Below are 22,200 nucleotides of genomic sequence, written 5' to 3'. Positions count from 1 at the left end.
CAGAGGTGCAGGAACACAATACCCATAGGTGCCCTCAGAACAATCACTCTCCCTCCAAGCACTGCCAACTAATTGGTACTTCTGGGAATGATATCACAGCCAATGTCAGCCAACCTGTGCTGCTCCAAACTGCCTTGGGATCCCCAGAGTTACCACATTTTCAAGGTACTTTCAGGAATACTGAAAAGCTACGTGGTTGCAGCTGGTTTTGTAAAGCTGCACTGACCAAGAATATTGATGTGATGGCCAAAAGCTCACATCAGATCCAGCTCTGCTCCCATCAAAGGCTGGAGATATTTATGTCTTTTTACATCATAGCATATCACTTAATTAACTAATTCCTAAACATATTAAGATATTTTTAGTTAAGTCAATTACCTGAAATAAACTTTCTATATATTACAGAGTAATAATTAATCTAAAAGACAAAACATTTCATAAATATAAACTATCAAGTTGATGTTGGACAACTGCATTATATTGCTCCATAAGGACTGTTCATTATGAGCCCATTTTGTAGGCTTCCCCCAGACTGATACAGAGACAGTGGGAGACTCTATTGTCCATTAAGTTGAGTTAAATCATAATTTCACAATCTGACTGAAGACAGTTTAGTTATATGTAGCTATTTTATTTGTGTCTAGATTAATATTTTTTTAAGAGTTGCAGTATCCTTATCAATACTTAAATGCATTTCAGAAAATGGCTGTAAATATTCTGTAACACGGAAGTGTTTGAGTCAAAAACTTGTATATATATGAGGGTTTTGAAGAAGCAATGAATTAACATACATCATCAAACACATAATCTAAAGAGTGATCTGAACTCATTACACTTGTAGAAAGTATAAGAACCAATAAGAATAAAATGTTGACAACTGCAATCAAATCAAATTACTGTTCCAGATATAGTCCATTATAAAGCACTCAAAAAACCTCCTTTGCTCAAAACAGATGCATATCAACAAACTCTTTTCTAAAAATCATCACCAGATACAATCTCCCTCTTCAACAGAAATAAAAATCATCAGTTTTGCTCAGTTTTAAGGATAAATATTTTAGATTCCAAGGCAGAAAAGGAGGCCTAATAGACAATTAAGGGTAATTCATTGAAAAGGAGCCTTGGGATGACACCCTGTAAAATGATTTATAGCGTATTTGCCACAGTTCTACTAATGGAAAAACAGTTGTCAGACTTTTCTCAAGAGGATGGTGTCAGTGCTGCTGCAAACTCTACTCATATAAAGCCATGAGTTGGAAAATGAGAACCAAATGGACTCACAGCTGGGAAAAGCCAACAATAATTAATTTAACTAGCAACCATTTGTACAGACTTTGTGTAAGTTTAAAAATTTCCCTTGAGAGAAACAAGGTCAGTGAAGGATAGAGTTCATGTCTTCTAGTGATAATGAAAAATACATAAATAGCAAGGAAATATTTCAAAGGCTTTGACTTTTTATTTGATGCATGGAAAGTTAAATATTTCCACTGTCATTGAGCACTACAAATCCCAGCCAACATATAGGATGGAGAATTTAGCACAGAGTTTATTATTTTGATTCTGATTTAGAGTCATAGGTGGGAAACAGAGGAACCTCTTCTATCTTAAATAACCTACCCTCCTCCCCGTGATAAACTGGTCTTAGAAGAACAGAGGGAAAACAATGTCATTAAAGAGCTTTCATTCCAGCTCTTTGATGAAGAAGATGCAAACAGTTTGAGCCCTAACGTGTTGTTTCATTTTAATGAGCAGCGAGTACCTTTCTTGTCCTTATTAAAGTGGTTAATGGTGCTTCTACCGCCTCATTATCACCACTAGAACACATTCGGTGCTGTTCCTACTGCTAAGCCAACTCCTTTTAGTTTGACAGATGATCAGAAAGTCAAATCAGATTGCTCAGAGATACTTGTTAATAAAATTCCAGCAGTGTTTCTCCGAGTGTCCATGGGGATGCTAAAATTATTTATATTTTCTTCAGGCTTTTTATAATTACTGTGACTGTACTTTCTCCAACTAAATATATCTATGCCAATTAAAGCCATACTGGTTTTATATGTTGATCAGACTAGCATGAAACTGTTACTTGATTTTAATCAAAACATGGAGATTAAATTGAGTTTCCCTTGTATGAATTCCAAATTTTACATTTCTGTACTCCAGAATTTAATTTTTGTGAAACAGGTTAATGTTTTACTAAAAAAAAGCTTACTTTTACACAATCCTAACAGAATTTCCTTGTCTCTTTGTTTTTAACTTCTTTTCCTTCTCTTGCTTTTTTTTCTTTTGTTTTTGTTTTAGCGCAGGTGATGTTTTCTTGCTTTTGATTCTAAATGCACAGCACATTTTAGACATAGTTGCAACATGTCACAATGCTGATCACAGTATAAATGACTAATGGATGTAATACCAGGCAACATAACTACAAATGGCTAACACCATCCTACAACATCTTGCTGCCTTTCTTTTTAGGAGTGCAATCTAATGGCTATGTAAACAGATCTGAGCATCACTTACAAAACATTAAGTCAGAATATTTGAACAGATAATTTCATAACCTGTATACTCTTATTACCTTACTGGGTTTTATATAAATATTATGAAAAATTTCTATATTGTTTCTTTTAAGAAATTCTTTATTTTGTGGGGAAAGAATGCAACATTCAAACTTACCACTAAAGATAAATCTCTGTGCAATGGGGTGTAAAAACTTATTGCTAATTGCAATTAGATTAGTGACCTTATTTTTGTCCATAACATGAGAATGAGACACAATTACTCTGAATAGCTGCCAGAAAGACTCATTTGCAGAAACCACTTGGTTCTTAACAGGATAAGTACACAAGGAAAACAAAAGTAGAACAGAAATGACTATGTGTTTCTCACCAAAGAGTCCAGTCATGTTCACAGTAGGGCTGAACATTTCCCAGGTAGAATCCCAGAGACTGGGTGACTTCAACAAGGTTGGTGAAGTCCAAACTGATGCTATTGAAAAGCACAGAGGTCATGATGATTTCATCAATTGCCCACACATCTTCCCCTTGAGAAGAGTGATACGGTTGCCACCACCTGAACTGAATGCCAACCTGTCTTGCATCTTCAGGCAGCTCCACTGAAATTATTCTAGAAAACAGAATAAAATTATTATTCAAAGTTTTGCCAAGCATAGTAATTCCATGGTGATGTATTTTATGGGTTTTTTCCTCACTGACCCTAAACATCATGGGTTAAATTTAGCCCACAAATACCTTAGCATCTACTGGTATAGACTCTACCAGTCACAGCAACAAGGGAATCATTAGTTCTTGTGGAACTGAATGTATTCATTAAAAGACAGCCATGTGCAATGGTCATGAATTCTGTCAATTCTGCTGCCACTGTGGAGCTCTCTCTAAATTTTACAGTTGATCTTGCCTGCCACCAGAAAACTGAATGCCAACTGTAGGCCTGGGGCTTCAACTGCCAAAGGGATGATCAGCTGACAAAGATTTATAAATTCCTGTTATACTTTTTCAGACTCTGTGTATTTTATCCTGATGTGAAGTGATGCATCTTCTCAACATCTGTGCTCATTTCTTTGACCACACATCCCTCTAAATTCAAAGGGGAAAAGGTTCACCCATCAGACAATGTGATTATGTGCAGTCTTACGACACACACTTTTCTTCTGTAGTTGCATAAAGATGCAACTGAAGGTGAGTCCCAGGCACTTCTCCTGGTATGCAAGGTCATCTGATTTGTCATGGCAGCTATGTCAACAAACCTAAAATAGACAAACTGCAAAGAAAATTAAGAGTAATACCTAATTTCCAAGAGCAACTGTAGTATCCAGCAGCAGGAAACATGCACTAATTGCCACTGCAACCACAGCTTCTTGAAACCTGCATAAATCACCAGGATCATAGTGCCTGATGCAATGTACACGAGCTGTGAAACAGACTGGCAAAAGGGACATTCATCATGTAGCTGCTATTTTTCATTATTCCTGTCCTGCTTTGGGCCAAGATAGAACAAATTTTCTTCCTTGCAATTTTACTTTTCTCAGCAGTAGTTCTGACAAATGCCTGATAGTCAGCTTGCACTGTTTAAAAACATCTGAAGTACTGGAGGATAATACTGCAGAGACTATTTCATGAGTCCTTTATGAAATATTCGTTGTGTGGCTTCAGTTCAAAAGTCTTTGGTGCTACAACAGACTACAGTGGAAGAAGAGACAGCTTTCTTAGAGAAAATGTGGATAAAATGAAAAATCAGGTAAACTGGAAACATCAGTTTATACTTTAGAACCAAAGTTCATTTCAGATTTAAGGTTTTCTAAGCTTCCTGGTTTAATGCTTTGTTCCATGTGTATGAAGCAGTCTTGCACCTGTAGCACTCAGTGCAAAACTACATTCTTAAAAATGACTTGCTAAAACATCCTTGCAAATAGTAAATGTATAATGTTGCTGTTTAATGTCACATTGATTTTAAGGAAGAATACATCAAGCCATTTGTAAGAAAAAATCAATCAGCTTGGCTAAACAAGTGGAAAGTACTCAAAAAGTCCTGTTTGGTGCTCCTAGGAGGTGCATTCTGCTGGTCTCAGGCTGAAGAGAGCAGCATCAAGGGACAGCCAGAGGCTATGGCTGCTGTGTTTCCATGCAAAGGATCAGCAGTGCATACACTTGATGTATGGCAGATACATTTATTTTTCTGCTCAACATGCTTGAACAACTTCATACTCTTCTAACAGAAAAGACCAATCCCCGTTACTCACTTGCACATGAATAAACAACAAGGTCTTTCTTTCTACCAAGAGTTCCCTAATGAGCATCAACTCTACAACTTTTGGGGTCAATTTTTAAAGGCACAATGATACTAAATTGCTCCTGATACTAAAACATACCGATAGCTTTTTCTTCCATGACTCAGCAGGGCGAACCTGAGGAAAACCTCTACCCTAGCCAGTAGGAGCACTGCATCCAGCATATGCAGTGAAGCACTTGGCACTTGTGTGAGCTAATGCCCTGCTATAATCCTGGGTGCATTTCTCTGCTGGTGGCTGTCTCTGATGCCTGCATCTTCCCTTTTATTCTCACTTCACATAAACTCAGCCACGTGGACACTAATTTTTACTGACAGTAATTTACAGAAAATTCTAAATCATGGCATATACCACTAATACACCTATTGGATGTTAAATTTATTTTAACATGTGTTAAATATTTTATCATCCTGGGGGATTAAGCAAACATAATTTTAAAATGTTAGTGCAAACCACCGTATATGGCACATATGTTAGTATGCAGAACCTGACTACATCTCCAGTTATAACAGCATGTCCTGTCTGGCTTTGATTTGCTGGAGATTGATGGAGAGGGAGGGAGATTCTTGCTAATGACTTTTCTGCTGCAGAAAAGAAAAGTGTTCATACTAACATTACCAGCTACCATTAGATTTCTTAAAAACCAGCTGGGAGACCTTTGCTCTGATCTCACTCTTTCAAGCTATGCGCATACCTAATAGTGAAAAGCCACTGCTGTTCTGCTCAGAAGAAAAATGCAGCTGTCAAATGTTAGCAGATTAAATGCACCTTTTCAGCAGAACATTAAATGTGTAATTATTTTTTGTATGACTGAAGATTAATTAAATTTCTGGATACAGATTGATTGCCAAACTTTGCAGCAGTCCATCTATGTTACCAAAAATGCTGATATTTTCAGACAACATAATACGAAAAGGTGAACCTTTCTTCATGTTCTTCATCATAATTATTGCCAGCATTGTCTTCAGGTTTGTCTGTCTATTGCTCTTCTATTTGCCCAGAGTGGTGTATACATATCCCATGGCAAAACCTTTCTAACCTGTATATGTTATTCTTAGCTATTTGTCAGAACAACAGAAACTTGATATTTCATCTCAAAAAACAAAGTAAGTCTCTAGCATCAGTATAATTCACTACATTCACATCCTAAACTTCATTGAAATCAGTCACCAGAATGTGTATTTTCCTTTTTGTTATAAAAATTTCATAGTGCTATATATTAAAAACCTCTAGGGAAATTCCTAAAGCTGTAATCTTGAGTCCAAGAATTAGAAACAAGGCCATATAAAAAATATATATATAACTATAATAAGGAAAGGAAATTTTGAAGGCTTATGAGAGTTTCAGTTTGTAGGCTCCTTTCCTTTGGAAACATTTGAAACTTCAGAATTTAAAGCCCACATGCAGTATACTTCTAACAAATACAGCTATCCCAGAAAAAACATTTAATATTGAAGTCTTATTTCCCTTAGAATATTCTTAAACATCTTCTGTATGTTGTAATTTTGTATTGAGTTCAATATATGTAAATAATGAAAGTTATATGTAGCTAAAGTGACTTGCAGATGGACCAATAATTCCACCCCTGGGGCTGACTCACGCGTTATCCTGGAACTGGATGGAGGAGCAGAGCAGAGGACACAGGACAAAGCCACCCTTGGGCAGGTATAGAACAGTTGGGATGGGACTCATGATGTTACCACTGGCTCTGCCTCCTGTATGCCCCCTCACAGCACATCTACTTTCATCCAGATTTATTGTCTCTGCTGCAGCACTCTGTGAAAGTGGATGCTTCCAGGTTTGAGTGGGTTTGCAGAGAGCCAGCCTTGACTGCTCAGGGCTTGCAGGTGTGCTTGTGGAGACTCCTGATTCTGCAAGTGCTTTATTAAAATTGCTGGGTGGTCTCACAAATGTAACAGTAAGTAATGCCTTCTTTAAAAAACTCAGATACCTTTCTAATCTGATATGAAGTACAGCTCCTGCTAGATGAGATAGCTCTTTGTTCAGCTTCTTTGTGATTTGCACAATTCAGAGGCACTATCAATGGCAGGACCTCCCAGGGCACAGAGTCTAGCCCACAGGCACAAAGTTCAGTAATCCCCTTCATCACAGGCACAATTTCCCTGTTGACCTGGAGAGACCCTCATGATCAGATTTTGTCTCGGCTGTCCCATGCTGCCTGTAAACTCCTAATCTCAGAGGATGGTGCAGTGAAGGTATCTATGACTTGAGAGCTACAAATTATTTATGCTAATTTATCTTTACAAGTAGCTGCTGTCATGGGGTGAGACATGCCCCTATATCCCACAAGTACGTTTTTTCCTGCTCATTCTGCACTCCCTCAGCTCGTACTGTCACATCACCTGAGACTCAGAGGCCATTAAATGCATGTGTTCATTTTTATAGAAGCAGGCAAAAATGGGAAGTGCCCAGAACAGCTGCAGATTTTTAAGGAAAAGTGGTAACTTTCAGTGTGCAGTACAAGATCTTCAACCCCACACCATGTGGGCAGATATTCTCTGCACTGCAGTGCCTACCACTACCAGCATTAACTGCATGTAATATTTACTCCTTGTAAATATTTATGCATATACCTTGGCTCGTGGTAGTTGAGATAAGAGTAGTGCTCCAGTAATTTCCAGGTAATCCCGTTGTTGTAGGAGTAGTGCAGCAGCACTCCCTCCCCGGGCTGGTCGGGGGCTTTGCAGGTACTCAGCACTGACTTGCTGCCCAGGCGTAGCGTGAACTGCAGGAACCTGGATCAGAATTACACAACTATTAATAGGGTGCCAGGTGCATAGTGGTTGTTTGTTTTTTTTTTTTCCTCCCAACCTGGTTTTTTTCAGATCTTCTCAATCTAGACAAATTTTGATAAATATCAGTTATTTTATATTTGTTTTTACTGTCAAATAATGCGATATGGCACCATATAGTTAAAAAATGCCAATCATTGCAGCATTTAATTATTTATTAGGCACTGATGGGGAGGCAGAGATAGTGAATGGATCTAATCAACTGCCACAAGCTGTCAAATAAACATAACCTTATAAATAATTAATTAGCACTTGGCTTTGACACTCAGGTTTGATATTAACATTTGGTATTTTCCATCCGAGCTGTACAATAACTTCCCTCCAGTCTGTTTTGGGCTCTGTTGTTTACAAAGCAGGAGATAAAAAGGCAAAGCTATGAAATCACCACTAAATAGGGGAGTAGGAGTTTTTAAAAAAACTTTTCCCTGCTAAAATAATCAGCTTAATAACATACAAGGTTGTAGCTGGAAGGGGAGGGGTTTCCAATTTCTCAGCCTCATGTTACTTCCCCCTCTCTCTCACCTGGACTGGGAGCTGTCAAGGAAGGAGGTGATCAGCTGGCGCCTTCCATCCTTGTTGAAGACCAGAGCTTTGCCACTGGCCAGGACCCCACAGCCAAAGCTGACTTCAGCCCCTCTGATGGAGTAAAAATTGTGGTAGGAGGAGAGACGGGAGCTGGCAAAGCTCTCAGAGATGAAGACAGGGAAGGTCTGTGACGCCATCTCACATGCTGGCCCTGAGAAGCCAGGGTCACACCTGGGGGTGAGGAAGATTGAAACATGTAATTAAGGATTCACCTTCTCCTTTGGGTGGCTGGCTAGCAAGCCAACATAGCAGCTGCAGATATTCATGAACAGAAGATGCTTCTCAAATCTAAGGACCAAGAATCTCTTTAAACTTTGTTTAGGTACTGCATAGCCAATGGCTTTCTTTTAGCTAGTACTTACTGTTATTTAAAAAAATAATTGTTATGAACAACCCTCTGATCTACATCTAACAGGCAATACAGAAATATTTTAATTCAGATTTGGAATACAAATAATGCTGACATAACTTGCAGTTATTCATATATAAAATTCTTAATTTACTTTTATCTGTAGCATGTCAGATGTGATTACAGGAAACTGAGTATCAGAACTTGTGGGTTACACTCTTGTTAATACCTAAAAATAGTTACAACATATTGAACGTGCATACTAATTTTGAGTAAATACCTTTACTCTCTGGGCTGGAATAATAACAGGCCAGACTTTCAGAAAAAGCTGACCTTCTGTCTTCGAGGTCCCTTAGGCTCAATAGGATTTTGAAACTATGAAAATGTTGATTCTTTCCCAAAATCGAACATAGAAGTGATACAGTCACAAATCTCATTTCTAAAACCAGTACAAAGCATGCATCACTGACATTGCAGAGTGCCCTGTAGCACATCTGAAGGTGAACAGGAATTTAGACTTCCTACAAAAATAAAATTATAGGAAAAAAAAAAAATCTTGCTGTTTAGAAAGATTGATCTTCAGCTCTCCAGTGAGCTCTGTGCATTCTGGGGGTGATGGTAGTTTTATATCTAGTCATCTCCAAAAGCAAGAGCTGAAATGAAAAACACTTCAACTTTCAGACCATCAAGTGAACTATGTGACAGAAAGTGAATAAAAGTACTGAATTACAACTCTTACTTGCAGCCGTTTCTTGTACACTGTCCTCGCCCTGAGCAGAATTTGAGGCAAGATGGACCAATATAAACTGCAGAGAAGAAAAATCAGTTAAATGAAGCATTATGTTAAGTGATAAACAGAATGTAACAAGTACAATAAAGTAGACAGATCTGATCTGTGTTAAGGATAGCCAGGGATAGTTCATTATTTAATGGCTAATGTCTGCCTGCAGTTTGAGACACCAGTGATGTTTCAAATAATGTACCTGATTTTTTCAAGACTGCGAATGAGATCAGAAATCTGCAATGCACTGATCATTTTCTTGTGTTTCCTCTTCCCCATCTTATTTCAGAGATGTAATCCAATGTATATACTATACATTCCAATAGCAGTCTTGTAGACTTTTAAAATGTATTGCTGCTTCTGCCACTGAAATCCACATACTTAAGCTCTCTGGACTTACTGGCATTAGAGTACACTTTGGTATGTATTGAGTAACTACTAAATACACTCACCGATTGTTTCAAATGGAATAAAACTCCAAATAATACAAACTCAAAAATAGTCCAAACTTGTTTTACTCTTTTGCCTCCTTACTCTAATGGCTCCTACTCAACAGTGTTGATATTTTGTGAAAAATACGAAGGATGGAAAGATGAGCAAATCTCAGTATAATCTGTATCTCACTGCACTCCTATAAAGAAAAGCATTCATCTGGGTATAGCCCAAATACACCACTCTGTGCGTAGCCCAAAGTAATAACTTGGGAACAATTTTCTTTCAATATCAGTGCCATCTTTTCTGTTGAAGGATGCCTATGGCTTAACTTGCACTGTGACTTCTGGGAGCTGATCCAAATACACACCAATTTGAAGGAACTTGTAACAAGTAGTACTAATGCCTGCTTTTAGATTTATGATGCTGCCCATCAGAGCAGTGTGTCACTATGCCCCGACAGACGTGCTCTAAATCCCTGTTAACCACTCCCTGTAACTAACTTCCCATCAGATTTCACGTGATTTCTAGATTTTCTCACTTTTCAGGGTGCAAAAATTCTGTTCTGTCTCTTTGATTTATTTGGCTCTTTCAAGGTCTTTTTGAGGGGGTGGTAAAAGTAGAAAGGTTAAAGATGAAATTATGCCATTCAAAATGAAAAAAGCTTTACAAAAATTGGCAGTTTTCCAGTGTTCCTAAAAGATGGCCAGATTCCAGATTTCATTTAAAACTTAATTCACATAAGAAACAGTTGTGAAGCTAAAAGTCAGAGTGCTGAATCTTCCTCTCTTCAAGAATTTGAGTTGCTTGTCAATATTTGTAAGTTCTTCCCTACAATACTGCAGTGAAAAGCTTCTGTTCCTCTAGTATCTAAAAGAGGAGGCATGCAAAGCCTCATAAACACATTCACCTTTAAGACTTGATTCACAAGTCATGGTTCTACACTTCAGAGAAATTTCAGAGTAGGCAATTTTTAGGCAGATGGTTGGTAAAAATGGTACAGAGTGGAGTGTGTAACATCCTTGGATGAAACTGTTTCAGTTTACAAGCAAAAGTTGTGCAGATATATGAATTGTCCATTAATTTTCAAAATATTGTTGTTTTGATCCATTGTAAAGGATTCAGATCTTTGCACTGATTTTATCTAACTCTTATTTCTGTGAATTTCTGTAAGCATTTCCAACTCTACCAGTCTGCATTCTGTTAGGTAGCAACTTAACTTTGCAGATACTCGCAGATACTCACAGACAGTTTCTTATGTATCTATACCTATTTTTCCCCAATCATTTTATTTTCTTTTTGATGTAAATCATCACCTCTGAAGACAAGCATGACTATTCTATATGGACTGTAAAGATGATACAACTTCCCATCATTTTAGTGAAAAACTTTCATTTGTAGCATTAAATTATCAAGGCAGAATCAAGAATTTCTTTTTAAAAACTAGGCAGTGATCTATTTTAAGAATTTAGCAAAATGTAACTATTTACCATTCCCAGGCTCTGTATCTAGCCTACTACAAAATGTCACATTCTATTTATAACACTGTAAATGCTTAAATTACATACTTCTCAAATATCGTAAAAAAAATCTGGTTTTAGCTTACTTAATCCTGAAACAGCTAAGGCTAATGAACAAAGCTAAAACATTTGCACCTTTTCATAGTTGCCCCTTTCAATCATATATATTTCTGTATTTCATACTACGCATCTATTTTATTCTGTGTTCCTAAGTATTTTGTCCGTGCTTTAAAGTATTTTCTTTCAACACTGGCCGCAGTTATCCTACACACTAAGTATTATATAATATATTATATAATTATATGAGTCAATGTAAGTTCTTTCCAGTTATTCATATCCATTTAAAAAACAGGTAGGTAAAAATAATTTCCTAAAAGAACAGTTCCCTGAAACAGATGGTACTTTCCCCCTGAAGATATTGTAATTAATATATAAGTTCTGTCAGTGTTTGGTAGTGGCATTGCTTTATGATGGTCTTCTATGTTCAGAAGGAAAAATACATGCCAGATGCTGGACTTGTACTTGTCCTTAATAGTGTAGTATGGTACCTATTTATGTAATCAGGAGTAAGTAGTCAGAGGAAATGTTATATTAAGCTCTTGTCACCAGTATCTTTTTCTGGAAAGCATTCAATTAAAGAAAAAAAAAATTTACCAGGCTATTGTCTTTCCAAATGCAGAACTCCCCTCTAGCTGCAAAATGCACCTGTTACCAAGTGCAGATATGAAGAAAAGGAATTTAACAAATTGAAAATCCTTTGGCCTGTGATTCTGGAAACTGCATTTACTTGAAGCAACAATAAAAATTTGCTCTTAAGGATCATGATCATGGAAAAGAATACTAACTATTATCAATTGCCCACATATTTCCAAGGATTGGTCCTGTTTGTCTCCATCGAATCCTGGTGCTGCTTGTTAGTGCCGCATTGGGAAGGGGAACAGTTATTCGGTTCCACCTGAAATACATGCAACACAAACACTAATGTTTTACACTGGTAAATGTTAAGTGACAGCAATGTTTTGCAGATGTGTTTATTTATACTGGAAGTTTTATGAGAATTTTAAATTCTAAAATCTACTCAAATGAAGCAGTGAAGTTACTGCAGCTTTAGAAAATCCAAATGAAAAATAATAACGTGGCCCATGATATTTTCATACACTATATGAATGTTAATTATTGCATTACAAAATCCAGCTATTTGTCCCCCTATATGCAAATATGAAGTCAGCAAAGTTTTTAACCTGCTTCACTATAGCAAGTCCATCACAGTGAATATGCATAAATTGAATACTGAATTCCACCTTTCCTTACAACTGAGCTTTCTTTGGTGGAAACCCTTGGAAGTAAGAGGAGGGCCACAGAGGATTTGACCTGTGGTGGTCTGGGCCATCATTCTCACCCACAGTGCCTACGCTTCCTACACACACCTGAGCAAATGGTTCCTGTGAAATGTTACAGAAATGGGGGTCATTGTTTAAACTACGCTCTCTTCTTATGGTCATTCCTGCTGCTCTGAAGTGTCTGTGGAAGCTGGAATACCAATGGAGAGAGGGGCATGGGATTTGCACTGTGCAACAAAATGTCACAGTTTATTTTATGGTCAAAACAGTGTCAGAGATAAGGGCTGATATAAGAAAGTGACACCAATAGCTGTCTCCATCAGCAGAAGCAGAGAGGATGTCCTCCCTTGTAACCTAATAATGGGATTCCAAGTGAGTAATGGTGTCTGAGGATGTACATACAGCTTTTACTAATGGCTTCTCTGCCTAAGAAGAAACTTTTGTGGCTTTGACAACATGTAATTATTTTTTTTTTTTTAATTACCAGCATGTTGTCCACAGTTCTTTGGGTTTTTTTCCTGCAATTTACCTTTAGCATCAGAAAAATAATACTATACTACAGAAGCAACCTGATATATTTTAAATTTCATTACTGGGCAGCCAGGGAGATCAGAACACTCCTCCCCTGCTGTCCTCAGCTAGTCAAAAATGAAAGATGACACAGGGTTGTGTGCTTTGGTGCTGCCTTCTGTCACCTATAACTCATTTCTCTCATCTTGCATCTCAGCTTTGCAGAGAACACTCTCACCCGCTGTAATTTTCAGAGGCGTAGACGGTGCTGTGGGGGAGGTGAGGCCCAGCACAGATCTCAGGCAAGCACTCGGTGTGGAGCAGTGACCAAGAGCGACCGTGGTTGGTTGAAAACTCCAAGCTGATGCTGATAACACAGTGGAGAGAAAAGAGAAAGACACTGTGAGCCTACCTGGAATATATATGGGTATAGAAGTACCAACACCAAGAACCCACCAAACCTGCTATGACTTGTAGCTGAAACGTGAAATAATGTTAAGCAGACTGTGAATACAACAAAACCCCTGAAAATACAAGCATGAAACAAATCTGATTGTTTGAAAACCAAAAGTGTACTGAGACTCAGGGCTGTCTGAACACCTAGTCCTTGTTTGGCCACCGTCTGGCCAGTGTTTTTATACTGCTGCTGCTAAAAGAGCTGATGTTATTTTCAGCTAGATGTGGTTTCACCAGTAACGAGGAGAGAACTTGGACTCATCAGAAGTAGACAGCATCATGTGAGCACAGGACACTTGTAACCACCAGGTGCTAAGCATTACATCTGCAGAAGGTGCTAAGACCATGAGTTATTCATTCACTGGCTGTCTCTTCCCTTCCATTTCCAACAAATACTAACTTTATTGTACTCCTCAGTCTCCTACCTTCTCCATTATCAGGAGATCAGAAAAGCACTATGGAACAGTGAAATTGTTGAGCCCCTACCAAGGACTGCAAGAGGGTGTAGGGGACTGGGGGAAGGGCACCCTGCAGAGAGCCCCTGGGGCAGCCTGAGCACAGACAACTCTGGAGGCTTCCTCCTCACAGAGGCTGGAGTACACAGTGGTGAACTGTTGAGAATTTTGTGACATACCTGCACGTTAAAATTCCAGATTTTCTTGGGAAAAGGCTGCTGTTCTCTGTTTTCATAGAATATCAGTAAACAAAACCATTCATATGCATGCAGTGACGTAAGAGAACTGAAAACTCATTGTGACCATCCACAGAGCCTATGACAAGAAGCTATTAAGCCCATTCTCCCAAAAGGTCATTGACAAGTTCAGTTTTCAAAAAGCTGTTGCTAGAATCTTTCCCCCCCCTGTTTCACTACATATTTTAAAAAAACACAAGGCTTATAACATAGGAATTTAAGGAAATCTTTATATTTTGCATTTTGAGAACCATAAAAACATAATGCAGGAAGTGCTTGATTTATTAAGGTTTTAGTAATTTACTGAGATACTCTTATAATTTTCTCCATACAATTAGCTTGTAATATTCTGCTTTATTTTAAGTCATGTCAAATGAACATTACAAGTCATAATTCATCCCCTCAATACTAAATTATTGGATTATAACTATTCCTTTTCATTATGATTTGCTGAAAATATTACTTTATTTAAATGTTCCATCACTGTGATACAGTAAGTGTGTATTAAAACACTTTGTGGAGGTTTTGACTAATTTATTTCAGACTTAACTGCACTGATACCTTGGAGAGTCGTATTTAGTGCATATATGCAGTGTGAGTCTCTCACATTTGCAGTAATGAAAGCATTATGAATAATGTTGTAGCCCAGGAGGTAGGAACTGCTGCTTCATTGGGAAATACAAATAGGGATAATGGGGACCTAGTGTTTCTTGTGTTATGAAGAAGCTCACTCTTACTTCAGAAATAGTTTATATAAAGGAAAAATATTAATCTTTCAAAATAAATACTAATCCTTATCAGATAACAGACTGAGACAGGGATTTTATATAACACATGTTTACTTGCCAGGAGTGCTTACAGGCAAAAGTTTCCCTTTCCACGTTCAAAAACTGTTGCTGCCTTCCCTTCCTATCAAGTATAAGTGCAATGCCATTATTTTTGCTTCCCTTTGAATTTACTGCCCTGCATGGCATCCAGGACTGTCAGAGCTAATGCAGCTTTTTCCAGTTGAAAACAGATCCCATGGGACATGGATATGAAAGCATTTACAGTCTCCTACTTTAAACTCTTGATGCCAGACACAGTAGAAAGGGCAATGGCCATAAAGACATGGATTCAGAGCTTTGGACTGCACAGTTCCAAAGCCAAACTGCACATTAAGAAACAATTTCTCACTTGAGCAGGTCACCCAGAGAAGTAGCACAGTGTCCACCCAAGTCCAGAGGGACAGGCAAAGCAGTGGCTGACCTACTGCATGCTGTTAATAATCCCACCTGCAGCAGCAGATTTCACTAGGTGACCTATGAAGGTCTCTTCCAACCAGCATTTCCAATATATGGAACAGCAAATGTCTCCCTTTTTTCCTTTTCCCTCTCCCCTAACTCCATAGAAATAATAATGTTAAACATTTCCAAGAAGTGAAGCCAGCAAAAGAGCTCAGTGGTCAGTGTACAGGCAGTGAGGTCCTCATAGTGAGGATTGTCAAGATAAGGGCCATTCATCACCAGTCTTACAAAATTAGATATTTTTGTGGCATCAGCAATCACTGTGAGGTCAGCAGGGAGGGTTTCTGCTGCTGCCTTTAAACTTCCCCCCCTTACATAGAGGAAAAATTGATATCCATTACAAAAGGGAGCAAAAACTGCTCTGAAATAATGAGCATATTTCAGAATATTCGATTAAGAAAAGCAGTTTTGACTTGGAAAGCTATTTAACAGACTCCTTATTGCATGTGAGATATGGAAACTTGGGCCTGTAGGAAATAGAGGAAGCACCATCTTTGAGAAGTTGATGTTGGGCATTATTAACTGGCTTAATTCTTTCTGAGAAAAAAACCCCAAATACTCATACAGATGATATAAACCAAAATATTCTAGAAAGCTGATAGTCAAAGGAGAAAACTGTTGTACCTGTTACCAGGCTGGTAAGTTCCACAACCCAAATTGATGGAAAACTGGATCATGTGAGTCACTGAGGAAGGGAGCACTGGAAGGATGTGGAAGTAATCCACAGCCCAGACATTCCTGTTGTGGCCTTGGTGACTCTTCTGCTTTAGGCAAAACTTGGTTGCTGGAGTCTGCAGCTCCGGACTAATGACAACAGAAACCCAAGATGGAACCTTTAAAAGAAATTAAATCAGGCTTAAATGAAAAAATAACATTAGAGAAAGGTCACAAGGTACTATTTAAAACAGAAAGGAGGCTTTAAATGTGATGAACCAAACACTCGCTTTTCTCCCTGCTCGCTTCATTTCTGTTAACTGTTTTTAGCCACCTTTTTCCACAGAAGATCCCAAATAAAAACATTTTTTACTATGTGCATAGTTGTTAACACTCAGGATATGAGTGCTGCTCATCACCTTAGTGGAATCAATTCCTTTGGTTATAAAGATGCTGTATGAAAGACTGTGCCTTCTGTGTTCTGCAAAACTCTATTTTAAGAGCTCCATTGTTAATGGAAGATGCTACTTGTTCTGCAGCCTTTCAGCTCACAGAAGCAAACACGGGGTAAAGGCATGTCTGGTGTGAATACGTGAGAATGGAGTAACAGTGTGAGTTCACAGGCATCTGTAGGGAGGATGTTATGTTGTGGAAATAAATGAAAGCATTGCTTTATAAAACTTAGCCTTTGTCCTAAAGCGACGTAATTAGATCTTTATTATGTCAAAAGAGGATGTCAGCTTTAAAACTGCTTGTTTTAAAAAAAACTCCACAATGAATTCAGTGTAATTCAGATCCTATCTCTCCCTGAGTTCCCCAATTAATTTTTTATTATTTTACAATTACAGTTTCCTTAGTTTTAAAAAAGTTCTACCCTGTCTTTCACACAGAAGCGGGCAAGGAGGGAAGCCATGCACAATGAAACAATGCAAGTGACTCAACCAAACTCAGGACAAACCCTACTGTAAACATTTGCCCTCTGAATGCCAGAGTTGCAGTGAAAATGCTCACAGACTTGTGCTTGAATTCAGCTTTATCTTTACCACCAACTTTCTTACACACTATATTAGCATACTGCATCTCCATCTCTAGTGCATCCAGTTGTGTACATATTATGTATCAATTTTTGTTATCTTTGTACAAAAGCACACTAAGGCCACCTCAGGGCTGGGTTACTCAGAGTAGATGTGGTCTAAGTGTTTCCTTGCCCTAGACAGGAAGGAACCAGACAGATTGCACAAGGCCCTTATTGTCCTGTCTGAGGGTGGTGGACAAGGTTGGGAAGAGGCCGTACTATGGGCAGAGGTGAAGCTGCCCGTGCACACTGCCAGCAGCAACATCCTATGGCTAAGTTCCTGTCCACATCACTGCAGACCTTATGAGAGGGTACACAACTGTACTTAGAATGGAAATTAAAAGTGTAAAATGTGAAATTTCCCACACCAGGCTCAGAAGAGACATCCAGGTACTTCCCAGTCACTCTCCTCCCAGACACCAACTGCACCATAACCGATGCTCTCAGGATACAGGTCGTGAGTACCACACTGTGGCTAGTAGGATCCTGACTGGAGACTGGGGTAATTATTTATGAGGAGACAATATCACTGAGGTTTTCAGCTGATGGCTGAAAATTTTGCCTATTGCCCATTTGTCTGTTTCCCTAGCACAAGGCAAGGCTGTAGTCCTGCTCCAGCGTGGAGCTATCAGCAATAACTGCAAAGGAACCCTGTCAGTGTGAGATCTGCACGCTATTTATGTGTTTGGGAAGATCATCTTTGACTGTCCCCAGGGAATGCAACACACAACATTGTTGTCACAGCTTAAGAACAGATTGATCTATCCATCTTATCCACCAACTTTGTTTAAGACAACTTACCTTGTAAGCAGCATAGGTCAGAGTATCAAGAGGTATATGTTCTCTCCTGCCTTCAATCTTGGCATAAAGTATGACATCATTTTCATGGAATTCTCCAGAATCACAAGTTCCCCCTGTACGACAAACATTTTAGGGAGAAACAAATTAATTTAAGCCTTTGCTACTGGAAAGTGGAATTGTACTACGCAGCCATTGCAAAAAATAATTACAACCAGATGCTATTTAACTTAGGATACAAAGGAAAGAACACCAGCCCTAAGGACACAATGTATAACAACTGTTCAATCAGATAAACCATACCAGAGATCAAGGGGGTTCACAATTATAAAAACTTCAAGTAACTCTCTTAATCAGTTTATCAAAATACTGTGCCCAAGGCAATACTTCTATCTGTATGCATTAAATCCTATTTAAAAAGGAATAGTTTGATTTTTGAGTTCTCTTCAGTAAACTGTTATTCAGTGCTCATACTTTGTGCAGACACACACATTGTATGTGAGGACCACCTAAATACTTCTCAGATGGGAGTTTGGCAGCTGAGAATACACTCTCAGTAGGACATGAGGAAGACTGATGTGTAGCTTTTTGTGTGTGTGTTGTATTTTCTACTGCTTATGCCATAACTTCAAAGGGACAGTGAGAGTATATTGTATCACAGGAGATGCATGTGACATGGTCACCCCACTGGATTGGAGCAGCATTTGAAATATCTTTATGTTGGCAGAATCCAAACCACTTATTAAGCTGCTCCAAAAGTGCAGACATATTTGAGCATTAAGCTCTGTGTTATAGCTGGGAGGTGGGCATCATCACAGCAGTTTGCAGTTCTGCAAAAAAGTTTTTAACAGCAAGTTTCTGTAACTGAAATGGGAAACATCATCGCCCTGTGCACTATGGGCATTGCAGGCATTTAAAAAGCAAGAAAAAAAAAAAAACAAGCGGAGAAAAAGCCCCAAAACAAAACAGGATGAGGAAGTTTCTTTGAAAGCTGTGAAGTACAAACATTGCATATATTATACACTTTCTATGCTGTTTTCATTACAGATGGCCAGTTCTTGGAATGGAATGGGCAAAGCAGTACAGACAGCTAGGTAAGATGTGGCTCTTTGATGTGTATGATACAGTAATAAGGAACATCCATGTGTCATTTCAAATCTTCTGTCCGTCTGAATGTTTAAACTATTATTTATTTAATTTACAAGTATGTACAGAATACATTTTTGAAGTGATAAATTCACTATTCCCTGTGCCTGCATGTGCTGACAACTTCTCCCCTAAGGTCAAAAGGTCGAGCAAATTTCTTTCCTGTTTCTCTTGCAGGTGTTGTAATGCTTGGAAGAAGCATCCTCTTTTTCCTGTGCTTCGTTGGTAATTCATGTAACACAGGAGAGATATGCAACAATTTAGGACAACAACATGAGGTCTTCCACTCATTAAATACAGGCTGTTTTTTCTGGTTGATTCAGAAGGTTTCTTGTCGAGGTCACAAGTTTAGTCTCTGCTTCCTTTTTTATTATTTTATTATTCTCTACTTTTAAGAAAAAACCCTCAGCTCCTCTAAACCTGGTGTTGAGAGATTAACCTCATGCAGTTTCCTTTATGTGCAAAATAAAAGTTCTGGAAAAACACTGTGAGGTATTGAACAATAACTACCATATTCATAGGGATTTTGGTCCACTGCAACATCAAAATAATGCATTTGCACTAACAGCAACAGTGGGGAGTGGGAGTGGAAAGACAGGTTCTTTCTTGTGTTTTCTTAACTCTGGTGAATCACTGAGGCTGCACTTTGTCTTAGTGGAAAAGGTCCACAGATGATGCTAATACCACAACACTTTTCACTAGGGCTGCCACACGTAGGACATGCTCCAAGACTATAGCACACTGTGGCACACTCTGTGAGTCTCCCCCTGGGCCAATACATTAGCAGAAGAAAATGTTTATGATTGTAAGGGCTTTTGAGAAGAAAGTGTTCTGTGGGTTCAGCCACGTAAGACTGTCCCTCCTCTGTGCTGTTCCTATTTGATCCTTGGGTGCAACACTGTTCACTCTGATGGATTAACAGCAGGGTGCACATGCTTATGACTGCAGAAGTATATGACAGGAACCTGTAAAATCCTCTATGGTGCAGTGAGGATGACAAAGATATGACCACCTCTTCTGATATAATCATATGGAATCATAGAATGGTTTGGGTCTCAAGGAACCTTAAGGATCATCTTGTTCCAACCCTCCTGCACTGGGCAGGGACTTCTCCCACTAGACCAGGTTGCTCAAAGCACCAACCATAACAAGCCACTCACCACAAGAAGTACGGGGCTTCAAATGAAATTAGAAAGTACAAGGCAAAGTACTTCTTCATGTGAGTTAATTTTTAACCATGGAGTGGCTACAGAGTCTTGTGGCATCACAGGGAGGTTAAGTTGATAAAAACTAGTACCAAGGATCATTTTAGACACTGTAGAGGGACCCACATGGCCTACCTGCTACTCCAGCAGACTGTGCCTCTCCCAAAATCCTGGCTTCTATCTCATAGTCTGGCACTGGTATCTCAGGCTTGGACACCTCAAGTGGCAACCAAGCTTCCCTTGTATCAGAGGAGATCCAGCCCAGGAAGTCAGTGGAGTCCAGAGAGCAGCTCAGCTGCTCTAGCACAGGTATCTCCCAGTGAGCTGAATGGGTGTTCCCAGCAATGGTGCTGACCACATCTCCTCTAACTATAAAGGAAGCTTAGACACCAACCTTCTGTTTCACCCGGAGCTAAGTGTTTATATCCACCCAAAAAATGTCTGGATAAATCCATGGAAGAAATGTCTATCAAGAGCTGTCACCCCCAGAGTGCCTTATCAGGTTCAGAAAGGTTTTCATCTGCAACTCAGTGTCACCTGGGAGAATATTTTTTTGAGAGTTGTTTATGTGTCCACCATCTTTATACACCTGTGCAGGTATCCAGAAGGGTAAACTCCTGCCCTGACCCAGAGTCTTACATCCTCATGTGTATCATAGTCACAAATCAGAGCTATCCTCTTCTGAGGAGTACTTTAAGTAGTTCTATGCACACTGTGCAATTTAAATCTCACATGCTTCATGGGGTGCTTTATGTTAAGAATATATACTCACCCATACTGAAATAAAATCTTAAGTTCCCATAACCTGTAGCGTCCATGTATGGAGTGCATATTTTTCTCTCTCCATCTCTGAGAAATACCACAGCTGAGCCAGATTCCAGTGCTCCACATTCAGTACCAATGACGGCTCCAAGTATGTCCCACCTGGAGAGGTCAGCAGTGGGCAAAGGACATGAAGAGGCATTACAGATAAACTCACACATTTATGAGCACATTTGTAGGGAAAAAAGTAGCTGCTGCTGCTCTTAGGGGCCAACAAAATGCAATGTTTCAAATGCAATTCCTACATCATTACTTACATATTCTAGACTAGGTTTTAAATTCAGCTGACTCAAATAAAGAAAATAAAATGTACATATTTTAACGAAATTGTCAGAAAAGCATGAATTACTAAAAAATGAAGCTTTTATAGAATGTTGTTACTAAGTATTTAGTGTTGTGTTGTAACATCTTCATTATCGTTCCAGGTTAGAAATATTTAAAATGTAATTCCATTCTGTTTAATCTAAAGTGTATAGATCAGTGAAACTTGAAAAGCCACATGGCCACCATATCTGCTATAGATCATCGTCAACTATACAGGTAATGGCTGAAAATGCTCTCTTTTGAGCTTTTTGAGCTTTAGGCTAATAGTTTTTAAGTAACACATGAACACAGTATGAGAAATGACTGCTGTGTTTTTAATACATGATGATACAATCTTTCTCAGGTTTTCTGTGCAACGTTTCCTCTTATTTTTATTCAGTGATAATTAAAAGAGCTCTTGCAGAGTTTTCAATTAAATATTTTTTATTGAAAATATATTTTTATCATGAAAGTGTTGGTTTCTTCAAAACTTGATTAAAATATTTGAAAGATTAGAAACTGTTGAAAACTCATACATTATTTTGGTCTGATACATTATTATTCATGTTGAAGTCTTAATTGATTCATAATAAAATATTTTTGAAATGTAAAGATGATAATGCAATTAAATTA

At 38.5% G+C, this 22,200-nt stretch overlaps 1 protein-coding gene across 4 annotated transcripts in view; it reads right to left on the bottom strand.

Moving 5' to 3' along the window:
• The window catches only part of RELN (reelin), a 272,014-nt gene that overhangs the window by 83,922 nt on the left and 165,892 nt on the right, over positions 1–22,200 (bottom strand). For all 4 annotated transcript variants that reach the window (XM_071733981.1, XM_071733980.1, XM_071733983.1 and 1 more), the window contains 9 exons: positions 21,215–21,366; positions 18,095–18,207; positions 16,189–16,397; positions 13,370–13,498; positions 12,127–12,236; positions 9,288–9,354; positions 8,137–8,370; positions 7,396–7,557; positions 2,884–3,120 (listed from right to left, as the gene is read on the bottom strand). In XM_071733981.1, the coding sequence (XP_071590082.1) occupies positions 2,884–3,120; positions 7,396–7,557; positions 8,137–8,370; positions 9,288–9,354; positions 12,127–12,236; positions 13,370–13,498; positions 16,189–16,397; positions 18,095–18,207; positions 21,215–21,366 (1,413 nt within the window). The remainder of the gene's footprint in view (positions 1–2,883; positions 3,121–7,395; positions 7,558–8,136; positions 8,371–9,287; positions 9,355–12,126; positions 12,237–13,369; positions 13,499–16,188; positions 16,398–18,094; positions 18,208–21,214; positions 21,367–22,200) is intronic.

The sequence above is a fragment of the Heliangelus exortis genome, chromosome 1, assembly GCF_036169615.1.
Source record: "Heliangelus exortis chromosome 1, bHelExo1.hap1, whole genome shotgun sequence".
Taxonomy (NCBI): Eukaryota; Metazoa; Chordata; class Aves; order Apodiformes; family Trochilidae; genus Heliangelus; species Heliangelus exortis.
Note: the sequence above shows the minus strand (reverse complement) of the source record. Positions and strands in the feature narration are given on the sequence as shown.